This window comes from Thunnus maccoyii, chromosome 4, assembly GCF_910596095.1.
Source record: "Thunnus maccoyii chromosome 4, fThuMac1.1, whole genome shotgun sequence".
NCBI classification, from domain to species: Eukaryota; Metazoa; Chordata; class Actinopteri; order Scombriformes; family Scombridae; genus Thunnus; species Thunnus maccoyii.
This window is the reverse complement of record NC_056536.1, coordinates 19,539,183-19,559,332: the sequence shown is the minus strand read 5'-3', so window position 1 is coordinate 19,559,332 and position 20,150 is coordinate 19,539,183. Positions and strand designations below refer to the sequence as shown.

The 20,150-nt window shown below is 37.3% G+C and overlaps 1 protein-coding gene across 1 annotated transcript; it reads right to left on the bottom strand.

The window, feature by feature from the left end:
• Positions 1-443: 443 nt before the first annotated feature.
• LOC121896328 (deoxynucleoside triphosphate triphosphohydrolase SAMHD1-like) lies at positions 444-19,037 on the bottom strand. Its single transcript, XM_042410142.1, has 15 exons — positions 19,023-19,037; positions 11,370-11,415; positions 11,099-11,259; positions 10,786-10,901; positions 8,959-9,029; positions 6,982-7,140; positions 6,790-6,890; positions 6,504-6,612; positions 6,311-6,402; positions 6,031-6,146; positions 3,436-3,602; positions 2,413-2,505; positions 2,146-2,250; positions 1,917-2,045; positions 444-502 (listed from the first exon to the last, which is right to left on the bottom strand). Exons 2-15 carry the CDS (start codon positions 11,373-11,375, stop codon positions 482-484), a joined length of 1,446 nt encoding a protein of 481 aa, XP_042266076.1. The 5' UTR covers positions 11,376-11,415; positions 19,023-19,037; the 3' UTR covers positions 444-481.
• Positions 19,038-20,150: the final 1,113 nt, after the last annotated feature.

Sequence of the window (20,150 nt, the reverse complement as noted above, 5' to 3'; positions counted from 1 at the left end):
ACAAGGCTCTGACACATGCTGTATACATATTCAATTTCAGACAATAACATTTTAAGTCACCATGATTGATGGTTTACAACAGAATTACATGGTATGGTTTTGGTACCAACATGGTGATTCAGTGGTTCAGTGATTCTGTTTAAAATGACATACAGCTGCAGATGGAGGGAAATCTACAAACTAAAACAAAGATATGTGTTTGAACAGTTCTGTAAAAACCCTGAGAACAAGGCCTGAATGTGCAATAATGCATCCTCATCTATACTCTGAAATAATCTCTTTTTGGAGAAAAATGCTGAACTTTAGAGCCATAATGATTTAAGCTTTGCTGTTCTCAATAACATACTCAGCTTGTAGAAAACATTGGTAATTTTTTTAACCAATTAATGAACCAATGAGTATCAGGTAGTGTTTTATTTCTTTTTTCAGTTTCTCTGTCTTCCACATCTTCAGCTTCATTGTTTTAGCCATTAGTGATGAGCTACAGTCCTACTGTAGAGTCCTATTTGAAGAGAACAAGGACAAATGCATCAGTATTAACAAGAGCAGTGCAGAGTGCACTCAGAGAGATGCAGTTCATCACAACTGAGCCAGGGCACTATAGACTGCACTAACAACAGATCCAAGGTCAGAGAGTGATAGAACTTTTACATATTTGCTCAAAATGAGGACTGAGGATTTTGTCCTCTGTTATTATGAAAAATATCTAACCTTTGAATTGCTACTGTGCAGGATTGACATGTCAAGTCCAGTACCCTGTGCATTCATTTACAGACCTCATAAATTAAAGAATACTTTTATCTCTGAATTTTCTGATCTATTGTCTATTTCAGTAGCAAAATCTGATCTTTTAATACTGTGGCGTTTTATCAGACCGTAGGCCCATTGTTTTTGCCTCCTCACACCTCAACCAAAATCCCAAATCTTAGGGTGGTGTTAAGGCTTAAAGAGTAAAATATTTTTCAGACATCATTTTAAAAAATTAAAAAAGAGGCATCTCCTGAAACCTGTGCAAATTTCTTACAATTCTTTATCAATAAAATTGACATTATAAGGTCTCACGTCTTAACCCGTTTCCATGATCCCTCTGATTTAATCAAACAACCTGCAATTTTTAATCATTTTGAACCCATTTCTCTTACTTTCCTCCCTCATTATTTCACGGCTGAATCCCACTACTTGCCCGCTGGTTATAATTCCACCTCATCTTCTTAAGCAAATGTTTGATACAGTTGGGGCCAGTATTTTATCCATAATAAACTCATCCCTAGTTAATGGTTATGTCCCACTCTCTTTCAAGCATGCTGTCATTCAACCTCTAATAAAAATACAAATTAGATCCAACTACACTTAATAACTTCCACCCAATCTCCAAATTGTGTTCTCTCTGAAAATCTCTGGAAAAAGTTTTTTTTTTTTTTTTTTTTTTTTTTTTACAAAGGAACAACATTTTAGACAAATTCCAGTCAGATTTCAGGATGCACCACAGTACTGAGTCCGCTCTGCTAAGGTTAACAAATAACTTACTGCTGTCCTTAGATGGTGGAAACGTTGCTGTTTTAATGTTATTGGACCTTTTTGATACAGTCGACTACTGTATACTCTGGAGGTCAGATGCATAAACAATGCATACACACAAAAACCATGCATACACCATTTCCTGCACATGAAATGAAATTTATAAACACAGAATGTTTTTAAATGTGCTTTATAAATAAAATTGACTTGACTTGTCATTAGAAGCACATTTGGGATCTTCTATCGGTCAGAATGAACAGGGATTACAAAACCTGATTCATTGTTCCAGTAGGCACCTGGCTATTGTGTTAATGGGTAACTTTCTGTCAGCTGACACTGCCGTTACTAATACACTGCAGCCTTTGACATTTCTATGCTTTTTAACATCTAAATATTACCTGAAAGCCCTTGTTTCTGCACCACTGGAGAAAGTGGTTCTTGGCAGCCTCCAGACTGTTGTCATCGGTCCTCTTGCAGTAAACCATGATCAGCGTCTCAGAAAAGCATGTTGGGCGCAGCTCAGACATCTGACAGGAAAGACAGTAGCATACATTTAAGAAAAATGAATGAACACACAAGGAACAAACAGAGGATTCAAATTCTTGCTGTCAGTGCTTTATATCCAACCTGTTTTTGAGGGATGTTGAAAGCTCTAGTATGATCATTTTTGCTGTAGAAATATACATCATTAACAGGATTCTGGTCTCTCTTCCCATAGTTCATAGTGACTTTCTAAAAGAGAAGGATGAGAGACAAGCCTGTTTTTAAAATTTGGCAATTAAATTAAATTATGCCACAACGGAGGTAGGCAACATGATACAAATCAAATAATAATCAACAAAACCCAATATTTGAAGAAAATTGAAGTGAAAGTAATTAGACTTGAAAACTTACAATAATTTCAAAGTCCTCTGGCTTGAGCCCGTCCTGAGCATCAGTCTGAGGGAGGGCTTGAGCCAGTTCCTTTTTCCAAGTGGAAATTATCTCCTAAGGGAGAGAGGAGAAAAGTATGAAGGACAATAGATTTGACTCATTTTATCTTGAAAGCAAACAGTTAAGAGCACGTCCACATTAATATATACTTAGGTTGATTTTGCCAGATGATGTTGCTTTCATAAAATAATTATTTTATCAACATTACACCTTGAGAATGATGTGTACATGTTAACATGTATCGACAGGAAGAGTCTGGGAATTAATCCCAGACTTGCTCTACCTCTTGAGCCACAGCGGCTACACAGAATATTTATGAGCCATGATTAAATCATTTCAGTATGAAATAACTGTTCCGTCAAACACTGTTAGTTCAAGATCCCAGTAAACAGCTTGAGATGGAGACCAGACTTGAGTACTACAGCCCAATCATTAACCTGTATTTATGTTTAATTTTGTCAGACAATGCTGCAACCATAAAATAATGATCATGATTTGGTCAACTGGACTGTCTCTCCCACTCCTTACAAGATATTGGCTGTGATGCACAATTTTGTTGTTTGCCAACTGAAAAGACGATAAAGAAGAAGAGATTTTGCAGTTTTACCAATGTTTCACTATGGGCAAAAGGCCTCAACCTTGAAATGCTGGATGCAAATGATTTTCTCACAAAAAAATGTTTTCAATTGACTTACATCATGTCAACACTGAAGGTGTTTCAACCATGTTTTTCAGTCGTCCATCGTCTGATGGAACAGATACACTTTTATTTTAACCCGAGGAAAATAGAAAATGCAGCGGAAATATTCTCTGTGTAGACATGGCATTAGTAGTGTGACAAGTGACATTTGACCCTATAATTTTGTGGACAATGCTATCACATCCTCTAAATTCAATTCTAGGAGTGACTGGAATAGGCTGTGTTTTAGTCCACATCAAGCAGAAGTGTAATCCAGTACAGGTACACAAAGATGTGGTGAACACCTTGGTGACATCAATGTATCTTTCATCATTTCTTATTTTCTTCTTTTGCAGAGCCTTTGTTTGGCCCAGAAACTTGTAGAGTTGTCGAGAATAGATTCTTTCCAGAATCTTCCTCGCCTCAGCCAGCTCTGGGGAGGAGGACTTGAGTATTTCGTCAAACACAGAATCTACAGGACAAACAGAGAAACAGAGCAGAAGTTCGGTCAGTTAAAACAAACCAAAGTCAAGGTCACAAATTAATTTGTAGCGTTTCTCAAATAAATAATTGACAGTAAACTGAGAGGCATAACTCACAAAACTAAGCTATATAACTATGTTATAAACATTCATTTGTTCTTAAATGTGAAAAAAAAAGCAGGCGGCTCAATCTGTACTCATTACAACTCTTTAATTTACAGGATCTGGGGTAATCATTTTTCATTTTAAAAATATGCCGTTGAAACTTCAGCAAGTTGCTTCTACTCTCCAGTGACCATTTACTGTTTCCCTCCACTGAATAGTTGCTACACTTTGTTTGTTAAGCTTTGGATTTCTCCACATGCTGTAGCGATGTACATGGTGCTATAGTAAGAGTGATGCTCTTTGGAGGGTGGTTTCTTTTTATTTAGCCCTTACAAAACCAAAAACACGAGCAAAAGTGTAATGAATGGATTAAACAGTGTGTTTATCTGCTCCAACTGCAATCGTTAGCATGTCTGGCTAACTAGCTTACTACCTACAGTTGTAATCTTCTTATAGATACACGTAGATGCCACACTGGATGCTGCTAGTCATTGTATCAATGCGTCCAACGCGGACACCATATTGGTTGGTCTAGTTGCCTCTCTGAATGCATATAAGTATATTGTGGAAAGAGGTCCAGCCGCTCTTACAGCTACCATAACTCACTGAATTGTCAATCAATAAATCCGTTTTTCAGCAGTTTGGGTTGTCACAGAATACTAGACATTTATGTGTAATACAGAATACTTTGTTTATCCGAAATGATGGTTTTCATAGCAAAGTACTTCTATTTAATGCAGAGTAGACTAATATTACTATAATAAATTAAAGTTGAGCCTACTTTTTGTAATTATTTTAGAAATATAGTATGTTTTCATCTTGCAGTGCTGTATGGCTAGTAGGATCATTAAAGAATACAGAATAGAGACTGAATACATTTTAAATAGTTATAACTATTAAAAATGTCAGTGCATGTCAAATATACCATAGCATGCATAGCATTTTGTTTTAATAGTCATATTCTCACACACACACACACACACACACACACACACACACACACACACACACACACACACACACACACACACACACTCTGTACTGACATTTCCCTCAGTATTTACGTAACTTATGCATACAGTAATTGATTTTGAGTTTTGGGATGCATGTTTGTGTATGAACAACATGAACAGCTGGACACTGGTTGGCTTCTGTGTGTACATGTGGCTATATCCAGGTTGTCAATTAATGTAATAGTAAATAATAATAATAAATGGAACCTACAAATTCTATTCACTCAAAAATTCTCAATAGAAAGTCCTACTACAAAGACTAATAACCACTTAAAATTGCTTTTTAGTGATAACGGCATATTAAATTCAACATGTTTGTGACAGTGTTTTGTAATAATTACTCGCCCATGAAATTATTCCTTGTGCCTCAATTTTGGAATTTCTTTCTTTAGAAAATCAAAATGCAGCACAAAATTCTGGTATCCTTTTCTGCAGATAGTGACCAGAAAACCGGATAAATATGATGGCAACTGAGACACAGCCCACAACCTGGAATATGGCATCAAGAGTGTAAATATCTATGGTTACTTCCTTGGCCAAAGAGCATTGCATTAGCTAACTACGTTATCTTGTTGGGTTATGTTTTTGTTGTTGTTGTTCACTGTTAGAATTATTGTTACTGTTAGTATGTTAGCTAAAAAGGGTTATTTTAGACCAAGACAACCGTCTGATCTTACATTTTTTCTTATCATACTTAAGGACTAACTAGCTCTATGCTACAACTCAAAAACAATGAGCTTTCTTTATTTCAATGTCTTCTACATGGATTGTATTGAAGATGACCTTTTAGAGCAGCGAGACTGAAGCCATCAGGGTGATATTATTTAGATCATTTGTCAGAAATACAATTCATCCATGTGTTTGTGTTAGTTTATAATTAGTTGTTAACTAGCAAGCTAAGATGATATTGTTGTAACTAAAGCTAAAATGCTTAGTAAGTAAGTTAGTCTGAACTTGTGGTCAATGCAAGTGGATAATTGGAGTCTTGCTGTAGATATCTATAGCATAGATTTTGATTCATAATTCCTCAGCAGCCAGTATGCATATGATAGGATGTTTCTGCCACAGTTGTAATATTTTGTCTCTTTGTGTGCTGTAACTGATCATCCAGCACTGATATTCCTTAAAGTACTTCAGAGTCTTCAAAATAAGAATAATACTGACAGCAGTCTGACAATGTTGCATGTTTTAAAAGATGTGTATGTAGTATTTTTTTAAACATTATAAAGGTGGTGCTCTTTTTCTTTTCTCTTGATGTTCTAAAAACATAAGCTAATAGCACACAGTGATCTCTACAAACCTGTCAGCTTGGTGTAGGCCTCCATGTTATCTATGGCTGTGGAGAGAGTGAACTCCTCCTCATCTTTGTTTGTAATCCAGATGTGCCCATCTGCACTTACAAAGGCCTCTGTGATCCTTGATAAACACAACAACATATTGTCACTTTTGAGAACATTTTGCTGCATGCTATACAAAAGGGTAAATCATGAAGCAAAGTAAATAAGCTCCTCATCAGACAGGAGACCAAGCGACATGTTGTTGACATGTTGAGTACCAACATGGGATGGGTAGGTACTCACATAGCTTCTATGATCTTGTTCACTCTGTGCTGGTAGGCTCTTCTGTGGAGACTGATCCTTGTGTAGAACATGTCATACAGATTGCCCACCTCCTGTTGAGAGTATCGCTTTTAGTTTAGTCACAATTCATCTTTGCTATTTTGCTTTTTAAAAAATCTGATTTTAAAAAAAGCAGCAGTAAAAGTTTCAGCACCTTGTCTCTAACACAGATGTGCTTCTGTCCTTCCACATCACACACCCTGGCAAAAATGATGAAGCGTTGATGGTCAAAGTTGTTCTGGATGCCCAGGTGGTGGCAGTCCCTGAAAATGTGAAGATGAGCCTATTAAGTTAAAACAACAATACTATGCTGGGGAATGCCAAACATTGTTAAAATAATCATGAGGATAATGTAATTGTAGTAATTAAATAACATTGTAGTTCATAACTCTAAAGGGAAAAAGTTAATTATCCTACAGTTGCTGTTTAGCAAACCTCACCTGGCAAAGTAGTCAAACTTGTCCACATCAATGCCATTTCTTTTGTTGGCCACGATTTCATAGAGGAAGGACTTGTCCTCTGGTCGGCCTTTATACGGCCACTGTGAAGATGATGGCACAATAATGGTATCAGACATTGGCTGCTGTAAAAGGATACTGACTGATTACACACAATTTCACACTGGCAGGTACCTTCTGGCCTTGAACTGCATTAGTTTCCTGATGTCCTGCAATCATCTCTTTGATGAAGTCCAGGTCCACATTCAGCTTCAGGCCGTGGTGCTCCATCACTGGCTTCAGACCATTATCATCCACCAGGTGGGTAAACATCTGTAGAGAGGCAGTCTCATGCTGCAACATACACACATTAAGACATATTCATATAGGCTATTAATGTGATAATACACACTCGCTGTTTCAAGGTGAAAGAACACAAGAAATAGTGTCACTATATGTGAATAGCTCAATAGTAGCCCAATATATCCTTTTTTGAGTTACACTATAAAATTATGCAAAGACTTTTTTCCACCAATGTTTCATTTTCAGGGCTATTTTAACATAATGACTGTAGTTTTTTGTTTGTTGTACTGTAAGCTGTTAAATGTGTGTCAGACATTTGTAAAATGAGAGTTCACCTGTGTTTAACTTGCTGTTAAACTTTAATTAAATCAGTTTAGTAAAATAATATTCAGTGTGTCATTCAGTGTGGCTCTCTCACTAAAAGAGTCCTCCACCTCTGGAGGTGGGAAAGACGCCCAGTGTCCAAACCCCAAGACTTGAGAGTGAGAGGAGGAGGAGATGGAGGACTCTTTGGTTATGAAAGCCATTGAACTGAGGACATGTCACAGTGACGTGACAGTTATTGTGAATGACACAATGAAGATTATTTTACAAAACTGATTTAATTAGTTTAACAGCAGGTTAAACACTGGTGAACTTTACACATTAACTGCTTACCTGAAAATTAACTTTTGAAATGAAAGAAAAGTGTTTGCATAATTACATATTGTGACTGAAAAAGGGGAGAGATTGGACTACTAAACTCAAATCATGAAAACAGTGAAAAGCTATAACCCATGCAAGGAATGAATCAATAACCTTTAGCTGTCCAGCTCACAGTGGAGCAAATGTATTACCTATATAAATTCACTAGGTTACAAAAGTACAAAAAAGCCTACAGTCATTATGTTAAAATAGTTCTGTAAATAAAAGAAACATTGAAAATAAAAGTTGCATAATTTGAATAATAATTAATAATAAACTCAAAAAATAGAGGGATAGATTGGACTACTGGACTCAAATCAATAAAACAATTCGAAAACATGCCTCAAGCTGGAAAACCACCATTGACTCCCCAACCCATTAACTATACTAATTACAGCCATATTGATAGTTCTTGTAGATCACATGTGATTAGTAATGTGTGATGGCACTAAAAGCAGGTGAATAGTGATATCAGTGGCATTTGATAAGTGAAGGTGGTGCGACATGACATTCACCCCACATTTATTTTCTATGGGACACAAGCAAATCGCTTCACAAAGCAGGTCGAAAGTTGAAAAATTTCATTTTTATGCAAATGAGGGCAAATTTGCAAGGAAGTGATGCAGTAAAACTGACAAAGTGGCTTGGTGGTGGACCAGAGATGCTTGTTATTACCTTGTTGTCATGTCTCCTCACTCCTCAGGTGACCTGAATTGAGTGTCTGAACAACAACTTTAAAAAATTAAGTTTGATGGATCTGTGTTGATGGTTGTCAAACTGTTTATTTTAAGAGAAACAGACATGCACATATTTCTTTTGTCATGTTGGTGGACATTACTACACTGCTGAACTGGCAGTGATAACTTTGTGCCCTTCTTACTGTATTATTTAGACAGATAATCATATTATCTGTGCAAATACAAACACCAAGGCACCAAAAGATGTTGTTAAAGGGTTGTTAATAGTCATGTGACCAAATGTACATTGAAAGAGGTTTTGCTTGCTGTAATCATTCCTCCAACGAGCTGGCTGCTGGATGTAGTTTTGTTTTTAGCATATAAACAGTGGTAGTAGTATAGAGATTGGTATTTCTGTCTGTGGCTGTGTTTTTTCAATGTATGATTTATTTTTGTAGTTGGTTATATTCTTATCACACGCAACAGAAAAAGTTTAATTGTTTCTTACCTTCCACTTCAGATCTGGACGTACTTTGGGGATGAACATTCCATCAAACAGATGAGAAAAGGGTCCATGTCCTAGATGTTGATAAAATAAATATAAGTTAATGATTGTGTTATTTGTAGTAGATTATTGAGCTCTTAAGCTTATAAATTGTTCTTGTATAGGCCTAGTTTTGTACTGAACTAAACATAGTTTAGTAGTTTAGTTTTGAACCAATAACAGACTGAATGTACCACTGAATGAACAGAAGACCTTCAGAATGAGCGCTGAAGGTCACAGCAGTATGAATAGTGGTATGTTCACTTACTGTTATAAGCACTGGAAGTGCATTTGAACATTGATGCAGTTGCATATGTTAGACAAAAAGTCAACAACTACATACTCAGTGAGTATGAATCTTTGAGCTAATATGAACAAAATGATTAAAATCAGCAAAGTGACGTTATTTCTGCCTCTCTGCTCTGCATTTTATAGATGGGAAAATTACCGTTGAAAATAACTTGTCACTGACAACTCAAAATGATGATGAATAAGTGTCTGAAATCATGATTCACTACTCACTACAGAAGAAACTATTAAGTGTATTATATAGTATGTAGTAGTGAATGAGTAAATGAGGGTGCCAAGGTCTCTCTTTTCATTCTTTACACAACAATCTGCCACTCTTTGTGTGTGCAGACAAGTAACACTATGAATGCCTTCCAAGAGAGACTGTCTGAAAGTGTGTATTGTTATTGTATATTAAAACAATTGTCCTCTCTCGCTCCTCTTTCCAACAGCAGACTTTTTTAACTTGACTTTGAGCAAGTTGCTTTTGCAAGTCAAAAATGTTTGCCATGTTAGTGGATAGTTTTATTAGCTTTATTTATTCAGGAAATCTCACTGAGATTAACATCTCTTTTGCAACAGAGACCTGAGAACATGTTACATATACAAAGGATCAGAATAAGATGGTTCATTCACATGACAATCACAAAACAATCATCATGCACACTGACAGACACACTACTTGAAACAATCACAAACATTCTGAAGAATATCAGCTATAATGATAATATCAGCAATAAAATCCCTCAGAGGAACAAGTGTCTCTAACTTCAAGCGGTTTTGCAGTTCACTCCAGTAATAAGGTGCATAGTACCTGAAACCAGTCTTCCCCAATTCAGAGTTTGTGTGAGGAACTTTTAAAGCCAATGAGCCATGACCTTGTGTCATGGTTATTAGCTCTCAACTAAAGATGTTAAATTACTCAGTAATTTAGGTATCAATGTCTTATAAATGAAGACTCAGGTGCCTTCTGGATGTCAGTGATGATCATCTGAACTTTTCATATAACTCATGGTGGTGAGTGTGATAGCTGCCTGCTGTATGAATGGAATGGCACTGTGGTAGATAGTATCCAGAGGTTAAAGGGTGGTGGCAGCAGCATGAGCATACAGGATATCACCATAATCCAATGTGCACAGTATGGTAGATTGTTTTCTGCTTTGAAAAGAGAAACAACCTCTGTTCCAGTACAAGAAACCAGTTTAAATTTTAAGTTTTTGAGCGAGATGTTTGACATGAGTTTTGTAGGAGTGCTGTACTGTGTCAATTAGAGCATAGATAGGTGTGGGAACATCAATGGTTTGTGCTCTTGTGAAATGCACACATTCATCAGATCTACAAAGAGTGCAGCCCAAAGTTGCTTTTTATTGAATGAGTCAATGATGACATCCATAACAGCAGTTATAAAACTAATGTTATTTTTGTTCGTAAGCACACCTTGCAATTCAAAACTATTTAAAAAAAACTACTACATGTAACAATGGAAAGGTGTGTATCACTCACCGAGGTCATGGCAAAGTCCAGCAATCTGCACACAAAGGATGTCTCTGTCATCGATGTCGAGTTCCTCCTGCTCTGTTTTCAGATTTTGTACAAGCTGTCCTGCTAAGTATGCCACCCTGTACCAGCACATACAGCAGCAAAAAAAAAAACCCAAATTGTTATACAGTACCTCTACCAAGGTATGCGATGAGTTTACTTTGGTTTTATTGTTTGTATTTTATGCTTTACTGCAAATCAGTGGTCCCTTTATTTGGCTTGTGAATGAATACCTTAAGACACATAACTGTGTCTATCTGAAAACATAAGGACATACCCGATTGAGTGTTCAAAGCGGTTGTGGGATGCTCCAGGGAAAACAAAATAACCCCCTCCAAGCTGCTTGATGTTTCGTAGTCTCTGGAACTGAGGTGTGTCAATGATTTTGACGAGAAGCGGATGCAACTTGATATGACCATGGATAGAATCATTGAACACCTTGCAGAACACAAAAGAACAAACATTAGACAAACCCAGGGAAATTATTATCCAAAACAGCACCAGTAAAACCAGTTCTGCTAAGGGATCAGCAAAATAGACTGTCTTACTTTCATACTGTGATCTTCCTCTCCGACGTTTTCAGTTCTTGTTGACCTGACAAGCAGTCGGTTATGAAGGTTAGTCACTCAAATAATGATATATTATAATATCTACTAGAGGTGATAAGGGCAGACATACACAAAAGACACCCAGCGTTTGAACAACACCTGCCTCTTGTTTCTCTCCTACCTATTAAATTGGTCATTGTCCTCTTAGGAAGTCTTTTGTAATTGATTGAACAACAAAAACATTTTAGAAAAGCAATTAAAAAAACTGAAAATACATTAGGATTTCACAAGAAAAATCAGCAAAACACAAAACACTGTACAATTTAAACATAGTTTCCATAGTTTCTTTTTTTTTTACTATAATTAATCATTTTATAACTACATTTTGATTGCCATGAACATTTGTAGAATCTTGTTTCCCTAGTTAAGATAATAGATTAGTTAAGAGTTAAGATATTTTGTTGTTCAAGTTTTATATAGTACAATTTTGTCTTTTACTTCATTGTATATGAATACAATGAAGTAAAAGACATAAGCATAATAAATCTCTGGAGTGTGGGTGAAACTTACCTGCCAAACACACATGCATAAAAATAACCAGGGCAAAAACATTTGATTTCATTGCACATATACATACGTACTGATTCATACGACAAAATTACACCTTAAGTTCTGGTAAGTTACACAGGAAATGTCGGGAAGTGACACTTTAAATCCCCAAATGTTACTCCCTTGTTCCTCATTGTCTTGTTTTCTTCCACTGTACCTACATTTAAGTACTAGTGGGAACCGGTAAGTATTTTATATGTATGGATTCTTACAAGAAAGTTACACCATAAGAATTATAACTATAGAACTGAGACCAAAATTGATATTTAAAATTGACATATGATAGATTTTTACAATAGCTGTTACAAGAAAAAAAAATGTATAAAACCTGGAGGTAACTCTGTTTAAATCAACTGTCTGCTGTAAACCATTTTAAAACCTTACCTGAGATTCTGAAGCTCTGTCTTTCTTTCAGTTTGTTGATTGATATCTTAAAATAATCTCAAAACATCTACTTGTTTTATTTTTCATTCTACTCCTGCTGCTCTCGCTATTTATGAACAAGCTATGGCTTATTTGCATTTCAAACAATGTCCATGTCATATCTATTATTTTGATCCACTCATGGAAAGGGGGAGGGATGAGATAATATACAAGATATTTCTCCTCATGATGTCAAAGAAGACACATATTTGAATTGAGTACAGAACGTTCTTATTTGATAAGCTCAGCTGTTACTGACACCCTGACACTTGTTTTTTTTTTTTTTGCTGTTTTTTTTTTAAGAAAGGACCTATAATCTTAATTCACTTTGGGAGACCTTGTTGCCTACAGTGATGAATTTGTTTAATAAAATTACGTCATGTCTGAGCAACAATCACAAATGAGAAAAACTACACCGCTTGAAATTGAAATATAATAACCAATGTCAGTCTCGTCAAGTGAAAACGTTTTCAGTTCTGTGACACTGGAAATGTTTAAACTATAAATATAAATTGCTTCAGATTCATCACCTACTCCACCACTACCACATCTCAGGGGTGTAAGATTTTACTTTACTGAATATGTATTTGCTGACATAACTTGCCTGAAACTGAACTTGTATCATGATTTTTTCTCTGATTTAAACAGATATTTTAGTTAGTTTATTCATTCCAGATTTATTCCAGTTTTTGAGTTGGATACAGGAGGAGTTGAAATGTTTAATGACTTGATTAGGTGATTCACCAGGTTCTACAAGAATAATATTACATCATCGGTATAAAAATTATTTGAAAGGATAGTTTCACCATTTTTTAAGTCTCCCTTTAAACAATACTCCAATGTTCATACAACATGTTCACTAAAAGAGTTGTTGTTGGCTGTAATCATTCCTCCTGAAAGCATGGAGCGATTACAATGCAAATGATAGTGATATGCAAGTGACAAAATCTGCAGTCCTCTTAGTAAAAGTTGAGCTGAAGACATATGAGGCAGCAACTTTCTGTGAAAAAGTTAACCACACACTTGTGTTTCTTTAAGGTTTCATACCCCCTTTAGTCTCTTTAACTTATTTTTTACTATGCTCTTTTATTGTGTTCTTTTTCCATTTTGTCTAGGCAATTGGTGACTGCATGAGTGAAAATCCTACATAGTATCTGGAAGTTCTGGCAGATCACAGAACAAGGCAAGATAATCACCAAACATCACACTACAATGTCAGGGCTAGAGCTTGTTGGATAAACGACAAGGGAATGTGAAAGATAACAGGACCAGTGAATGAACATTTATCACCCCATAATCAACATTGTGCTTATTTACCTCTCTAAAGTCCAGTGTCAGTCTACAACCAATGATGATGACCTCAGTTTCAACCTTCAAGTCCCTTCTTAAAACACACTTATACAGACAGACTTTTTCCTGTTCTCAATCTGTACTCTGCTGTTAGCTTATTTTTTGTTTATTGTGGTTGGATTTTGAGTGGTTTTGTTAATTTTGTTTTGTTTTTATTTCATTCTACATTTTATATAAGCTTTGAGTGTTCCAATGCTCTGTGAAGAACTTAGTAACTATTGTTTTGAAAAGTGCTATACAAATAAAGTTATTATTATTATTATTATTATTATTATTATTATTATTATTATTATTATTATTATTGTTGTTGTTGTTGTTGTTAAATCCCTGATCTGTGTGTTCCCTTGTTAAAAAGTTGAAATGTTTAATTATAACAATCCTGGATAGAATGAAGAGTGTAAAAAGTAAGTTACTAATATGACTGTATGTGATGGTTTCTCTGCATCATCTGATCATTAATAGATTGATTTGTGTTTGAGTAGCTAACATAGACATGACAGTAAAAAGAGATTTGTTAGTTTGGTAGTTTATTTGTGTAATGTTACCCTGTCAGGAGGTGAGACATCACTTTATTTGTACCATTTTACCATACTAAGTATCTATGCTTTTCATTATTCATATTGTCTGATCACCGAAATGGATCACCGAGTACCCAGACCCTGAAAGACATTTAGACAGCTAATGTAGACTAATGAGGTGCTTTTAAAAGCTGTCAGCCCTTTTTTTTAAAGGGGAGGCCTAACATGCCTTTCCAGTGCTAATAGAAACTCTGGGATAGAAACCAGGTTTAAAAGAATTATTAATAATAATAAATTCAGAAGTGAGAAGCAGTTTTTCTCAGTAGCTAAAGCCACATGGTCAGAGTGAAACGTTCCCCTCATTCAGGTCTACACTCCCTCCCGCCCACTACGCTCTTTAACGCTAATATCATGTGGCTAAATCATTCTAAACCTACTGAAATTGTTTTCCGTAGGGTTCAATAGAGCTGAGAAAGTTGGAGAAACAATGATGAAGGCTTGTGGCCTAATCTGACAATATGCTGCCGGTTCATCATGCAATTCTGCGATGCAAATCTCCCCTGAGTTTGATTTCTGTATGTAAATCTGAAGCTTGATTTCCCTGCGGACTCTTCCTGACTCATTTGACTGCGAGATGTGATACAGTAACAGTAACAGTAACAGTATTTGCTTCCCATAATTTGGTGCTTGAAAAAGTTAACCACAACACCTGTGTTTCTCTAAGGTTTCATACCTCCCTTTAGTCTCTTTAACTTATTTTTTACTATGCTCTTTTATTGTGTTCTTTTTCCATTTTGTCTAGGCAATTGGTGACTGCATGAGTGAAAATCCTACACAGTATCTGGAAGTTCTGGCAGATCACAGAACAAGGCAAGATAATTATCAAACATCACACTACAATGTGAGGGCTAGAGCTTGTTGGATAAACGACAAGGGAGTGTGAAAGATAACAGGACCAGTGAATGAACATTCATCACCCCATAATCAACATTGTGCTTATTTACCTCTCTAAAGTCCAGTGTCAGTCTACAACCAATGATGATGAGGAAGGCTAGATAAAATGATGAGGATGTTTACAGCATAAAATGAAGAAAGACTAGTTAGTTGATCCTTTCACAGAACAGTGTTTTCTTCTGGTACTCTTATGATTAATAAATAAACTAGGTGTGTTATCCTCTATTTTGTTCTACCAGCTGAGAGTGTGGTATGACTGATCCCATCCCACACTGTTTTGAATCCATTCATGTGTAGTTTTGGCTTCATGCTTGGGCTCATTGAGCCTCAAGCAAGTATACTTAATTATTCCTATCCTAAACCTCTTGCTTTTTCTGTGACGTTTGCTCATACAATTGTTCCACGTGATTCACCAAATCCCCTCAACTGCACAAATTTCATAAACTGCTTGTTTTGTCCTGTTGAGTGCCACCTGGACAACACAGATAGGTGAATGCGTAGATTCCATTGGCATAATCAGACATTCAAACCAGAATGTGCTGACGGTGACCTAGGTTCCATGCAACATGACCTGAACTAACACGGGTAAAGTGCATTTCTTTGTTTAGAAACTAGAGAACCAATTAGACTAATTTTTCATATTGTAGGCTGATCTGTTGGGGTTAGAGACTAAGAGTCAGACCTTCAGAAGGGAGAATGGGAAGAGACAGCATCTTGTGCAGAACACCTTGATGTTTACTGTTTCAGTTCTCCGCTTGGCCAAGTGTTTCAATAAACATTTTCTGCATTAAGACATCAAAGGCTTGTGTGCACTTACTCCACTGAAGTGCTGACCATCGCTTAATATTTCCACAACACAATCAGACTACAGAACTTCTTCCTGCTGACTTCGGCGCTTTTTATATGCTGTTACACAAACTTTAGCTGAGATGTCATTTGAGTTTTTTCCAATAGTGGCTTCCTCTTTGCTACTCTCGCATAAAGCTATGACTTATGAGGCACCTGGGCAGCAGTCGTTGTATACAGTCTCTCCAATCTCACCCTCTGAAGTTGATAAATCCTTTATAGCTGCCTTGGATCTTTTGGTGGCTGACCTCACAAGTCTCCTTCCAGAGGAAATTCATGCAGGCACAGGGAGAACATGCAAATTCAGCTGGCTGGCCAGCAGGTTCAAACCTGATGACAGTGCTAACCATTACACAGTTACAGACTGAAGTTAAGTTTCAGTTTAACTTCTCCCCTTTTGTCTGTACTCTCTTTTTCTCTATCTCTGTAGTTATGAAAACAACTTTTAAATGTCAGTGTCAATAACTGAAGTGTAAATGTATTTTAAGGGTGTGATGTTGCTCTTCAAAGCAGAACAGCTATTGTATAACTCTTGTCTGACTGGTTGGCCCAACCTACAGTGCCAGGTAAACAGAATTAACCACAAAGTGAGCAGGACTGGCACCAGATCAGCTCTCTATTGCCACTCCACAATGTTGAATTTAAGCATTCAGTAGTACATTAAATATACTGTGTGGGCACAGTATATTGTTGCTATTAGTTTTATTTGTGTTTTTTTTATTTAGTAAGGACCCACAATGAAATAAAAAAAACAAATAAAGCTAAGTTTTGGATTCTGTTAGGGTTAAGGTTATTAGGGAATTTTCTCTTTGGTATGAAAAAAATTCACAAGTGGTCCAGACCTGTTGCAGAAAAAGTTTGCCTTTCTGTAGAGTGGAAAAAAACAACACTTTTCTGACCATAAGAATTAGTATAATTGCCTTAATCTGAATGGTTTTAGTTAAGCACATGCTGCTAAATTTGTTCTGTTTTCATGTGACATTCTTCTTCTTATTCACAGGTATTATTATTGTTAATATTATTTACATGTTTGTAAATAAAAGTTGCCCACAAACGGAACATAACAGGTAGCCTGATATGACAACTTAGTGACATCAATTGTGGCGGTACTGATCCTCCAGACCACAGTTGATCGGAAAGTAGCCTGAAACCAGCTCCCAGCCACATAAAAAAAAATAATAATAATAATATTCACTTTGAGAAACCACCTCACAAGGTTCTGTACATTGGGAAACGTCCCCTTAATAAACAAATGGCTCTTCAACAATAATAATAAAAAAATGTCTCTTTAATATGTATAATAAATAAACAAAATATAAAGCCTGCAGGGGTTAGGCTATTGTGAGGCAAGCACAACCTCTTGCACAAAGCATTAAGAGAGACCCAAAGCAGGTCGCTTGGTTGAAAGGTTTATTTTGTAGTGTTCCTCAAAGGTACCCTCAAATCAGAAAGGCAAAAGACCAGAAAGAAGACTCAAAGGGGCCTGAACAGACCAGCGGTTCTGTCTGACAATCTCTACAAATGAGGTCTGCAACCTCACTCCTGCCCTTCCTGTCAAAAGTACTTGAGCGCACAGTCTTTAATCAAGTCTTTGAAATCCTCTCTGCCAACAACCTGTACGACCCAAATCAGTCTGGCTTTAAACAGGGTCACTCTACCGAGACTGCACTACTGTCGGTCATGGAATCACTGCGCTCAGCTAGAGCTGCTGGTCAATCCTCAGCCCTTTTGCTACTGGACCTGTCAGCTGCCTTGGATACAGTTAACCACCAACTCCTCCTCTCCACACTCACTGAGCTCGGTATCTCAGGATCCGCCCTCCGCTGGTTCATGTCCTACCTGTTAGGGAGATATTATAGAGTATCTTGGACTGGAGAAATGTCCAAACTGCACAGCTTATCCACAGGGCTTCCCCAAGGCTCAGTGCTTGGTCCCCTGCTTTTCTCATTATACACCACCTCACTTGGCGCAATCATCCACTCCCATGGTTTCTCATACCACTGCTATGCTGATGATACCCAGCTCTTCCTGTCATTCCCTGGAAGACCACTCAGTCTCCGCTAGGATCTCTTCATGCCTTGCCGATATATCGGCATGGATGAAAGAACGCCACCTTCAGCTTAACCTCTCTAAAACCGAGCTCCTTGTCATACCAGCCAGTCCTTCCATAAACAAAATGTCAGCATCCAGCTCGAATCAACCCACAAAGTCTGCCCGAACTTTGGGTGTCATGATTGATGACCAACTAACCTTTAAGGTTCACGTGACCTCAGTCGCTCGATCATGTCGATTCGCCTTGTACAACATCAGAAAGATCAGACCCTACCTGTCTGAGCATGCAGCCCAACTCCTGGTACAGGCTCTCGTTATATCACGCATCGACTACTGCAACTCCTCACTGGCAGGCCTCCCTGCATGTACACTTAAACCTCTGCAGATGATCCAGAACGCGGCAGCGCGTCTGGTCTTCAATCAGCCCAAAACAGCACATGTCACCTCGCTGTTGATATCCCTCCACTGGCTCCCAGTTGCTGCCCGCATCAAATTCAAAACCCTGAGACTTGCTTACAAAATAGCAACTAAAATGGCTCCTGCCTACCTGAACTCCCTCATTCAGGTCTACACTCCCTCCCGCCCACTACGCTCTTTAAAGGCACCTGGTACCACCACCACAACAGGGCTCTAAGTGACTAGCTAGACTCTTCTCCTCTGTAGTTCCCCGGTGGTGGAACGAGTTACCAAACTCTGTTCGATCTGCAGAGTCCCTCTCAATCTTTAAGAAAAGACTAAAGACCAAGCTCTTTCGCGAACACTTCTTCACTTGATGAACTGTAGGGTAAAAAAACAAACAAACAACTTCTATGCACTATATTCATTCTAATCATTGCCTTTTTGCACTGCTTGTTGGCATCTACGTCCTACCAGGCCCAAACTTAAGCTTTATGGCACTTACTCGTGTTTTTGTCTCCTGACTAGATCCTTGCTTGTGTTGTATCAGTCTCAGATGTACGTCGCTTTGGATAAAAGCGTCTGCTAAATGAAATGAAATGAAATGAAATAAAATTAAATGTAATGTAATGTAATGTAATGTAATGTAATGTAATGTAACCACTTGAGGAAAGAACAGAGTGACCAGGGTGTGCAGTTTCTCTCCTCTCTTAAACCCCAGAAAAAGGGCGTCGTCACACCCTGATTGGCCAAGAGGGGAATGCACCCAGCTGCTCTCAATTACTATTTGGGAGCCAGTCCCCACATGTGATCACAATTATGCTGAGAATCAAATCTCACAAATGTGCACTCATGAACAGGTTGCACTCATCAGGACAAAAGCAATTTATGAAAATTTGTGCAGTTGAGGGGATTTGGTGAATCACGTGGAACATTTGTACGAACAAACCTCACAGAAAAAAGCTAGAGATTTAGGATATCAATAATAAAATATACTTGCTTGAGGCCCAATGAGCCCAAGCATGAAGCCAAAGCTACACATGAATGGATTCAAAACAATGCAAATGGGATCATTAAGCAGCTGGTAAAACAAAATAGGACATAACACACCTAGTCTATTTATGACTCATAAGAAAACATGCTGTTCTGTGGAAGGAACAACTAACTAGTCTTTCTTAATTTCATGCTGCAAACATCCTTGTCATTTTATCTAGCCTTTCTCATCATCATTGGCTGTAGACTGACAATGGACTTTAGAGAGGTAAAGAAGCACAATGTTGATTATGTGGTGGTGAATGTTCATTGACTGGTCCTGATATCTTTCACCCTTGCTTGTCATTTATGCTACAAGCTCTAGCCCTGAAATTGTAGTGTGATGTTTGATAATTATCTTGCCTTGTTCTGTGATCTGCCAGAACTTCCAGATACTGTGTAGGATTTTCACTCATGCAGTCACCAATTGCCGAGACACAATGGACAAAAGAAAACAATAAAAGAGCAGAGTAAAGAATAATATATAAAGAGAGGTATGAAACCTTAGAGAAACACAGGTGTTGTGGTTAACTTTTTCAAGCACCAAATTATGGGAAGCAAATACTGTTACTGTTACTGTATCACATCTCGCAGTCAAATG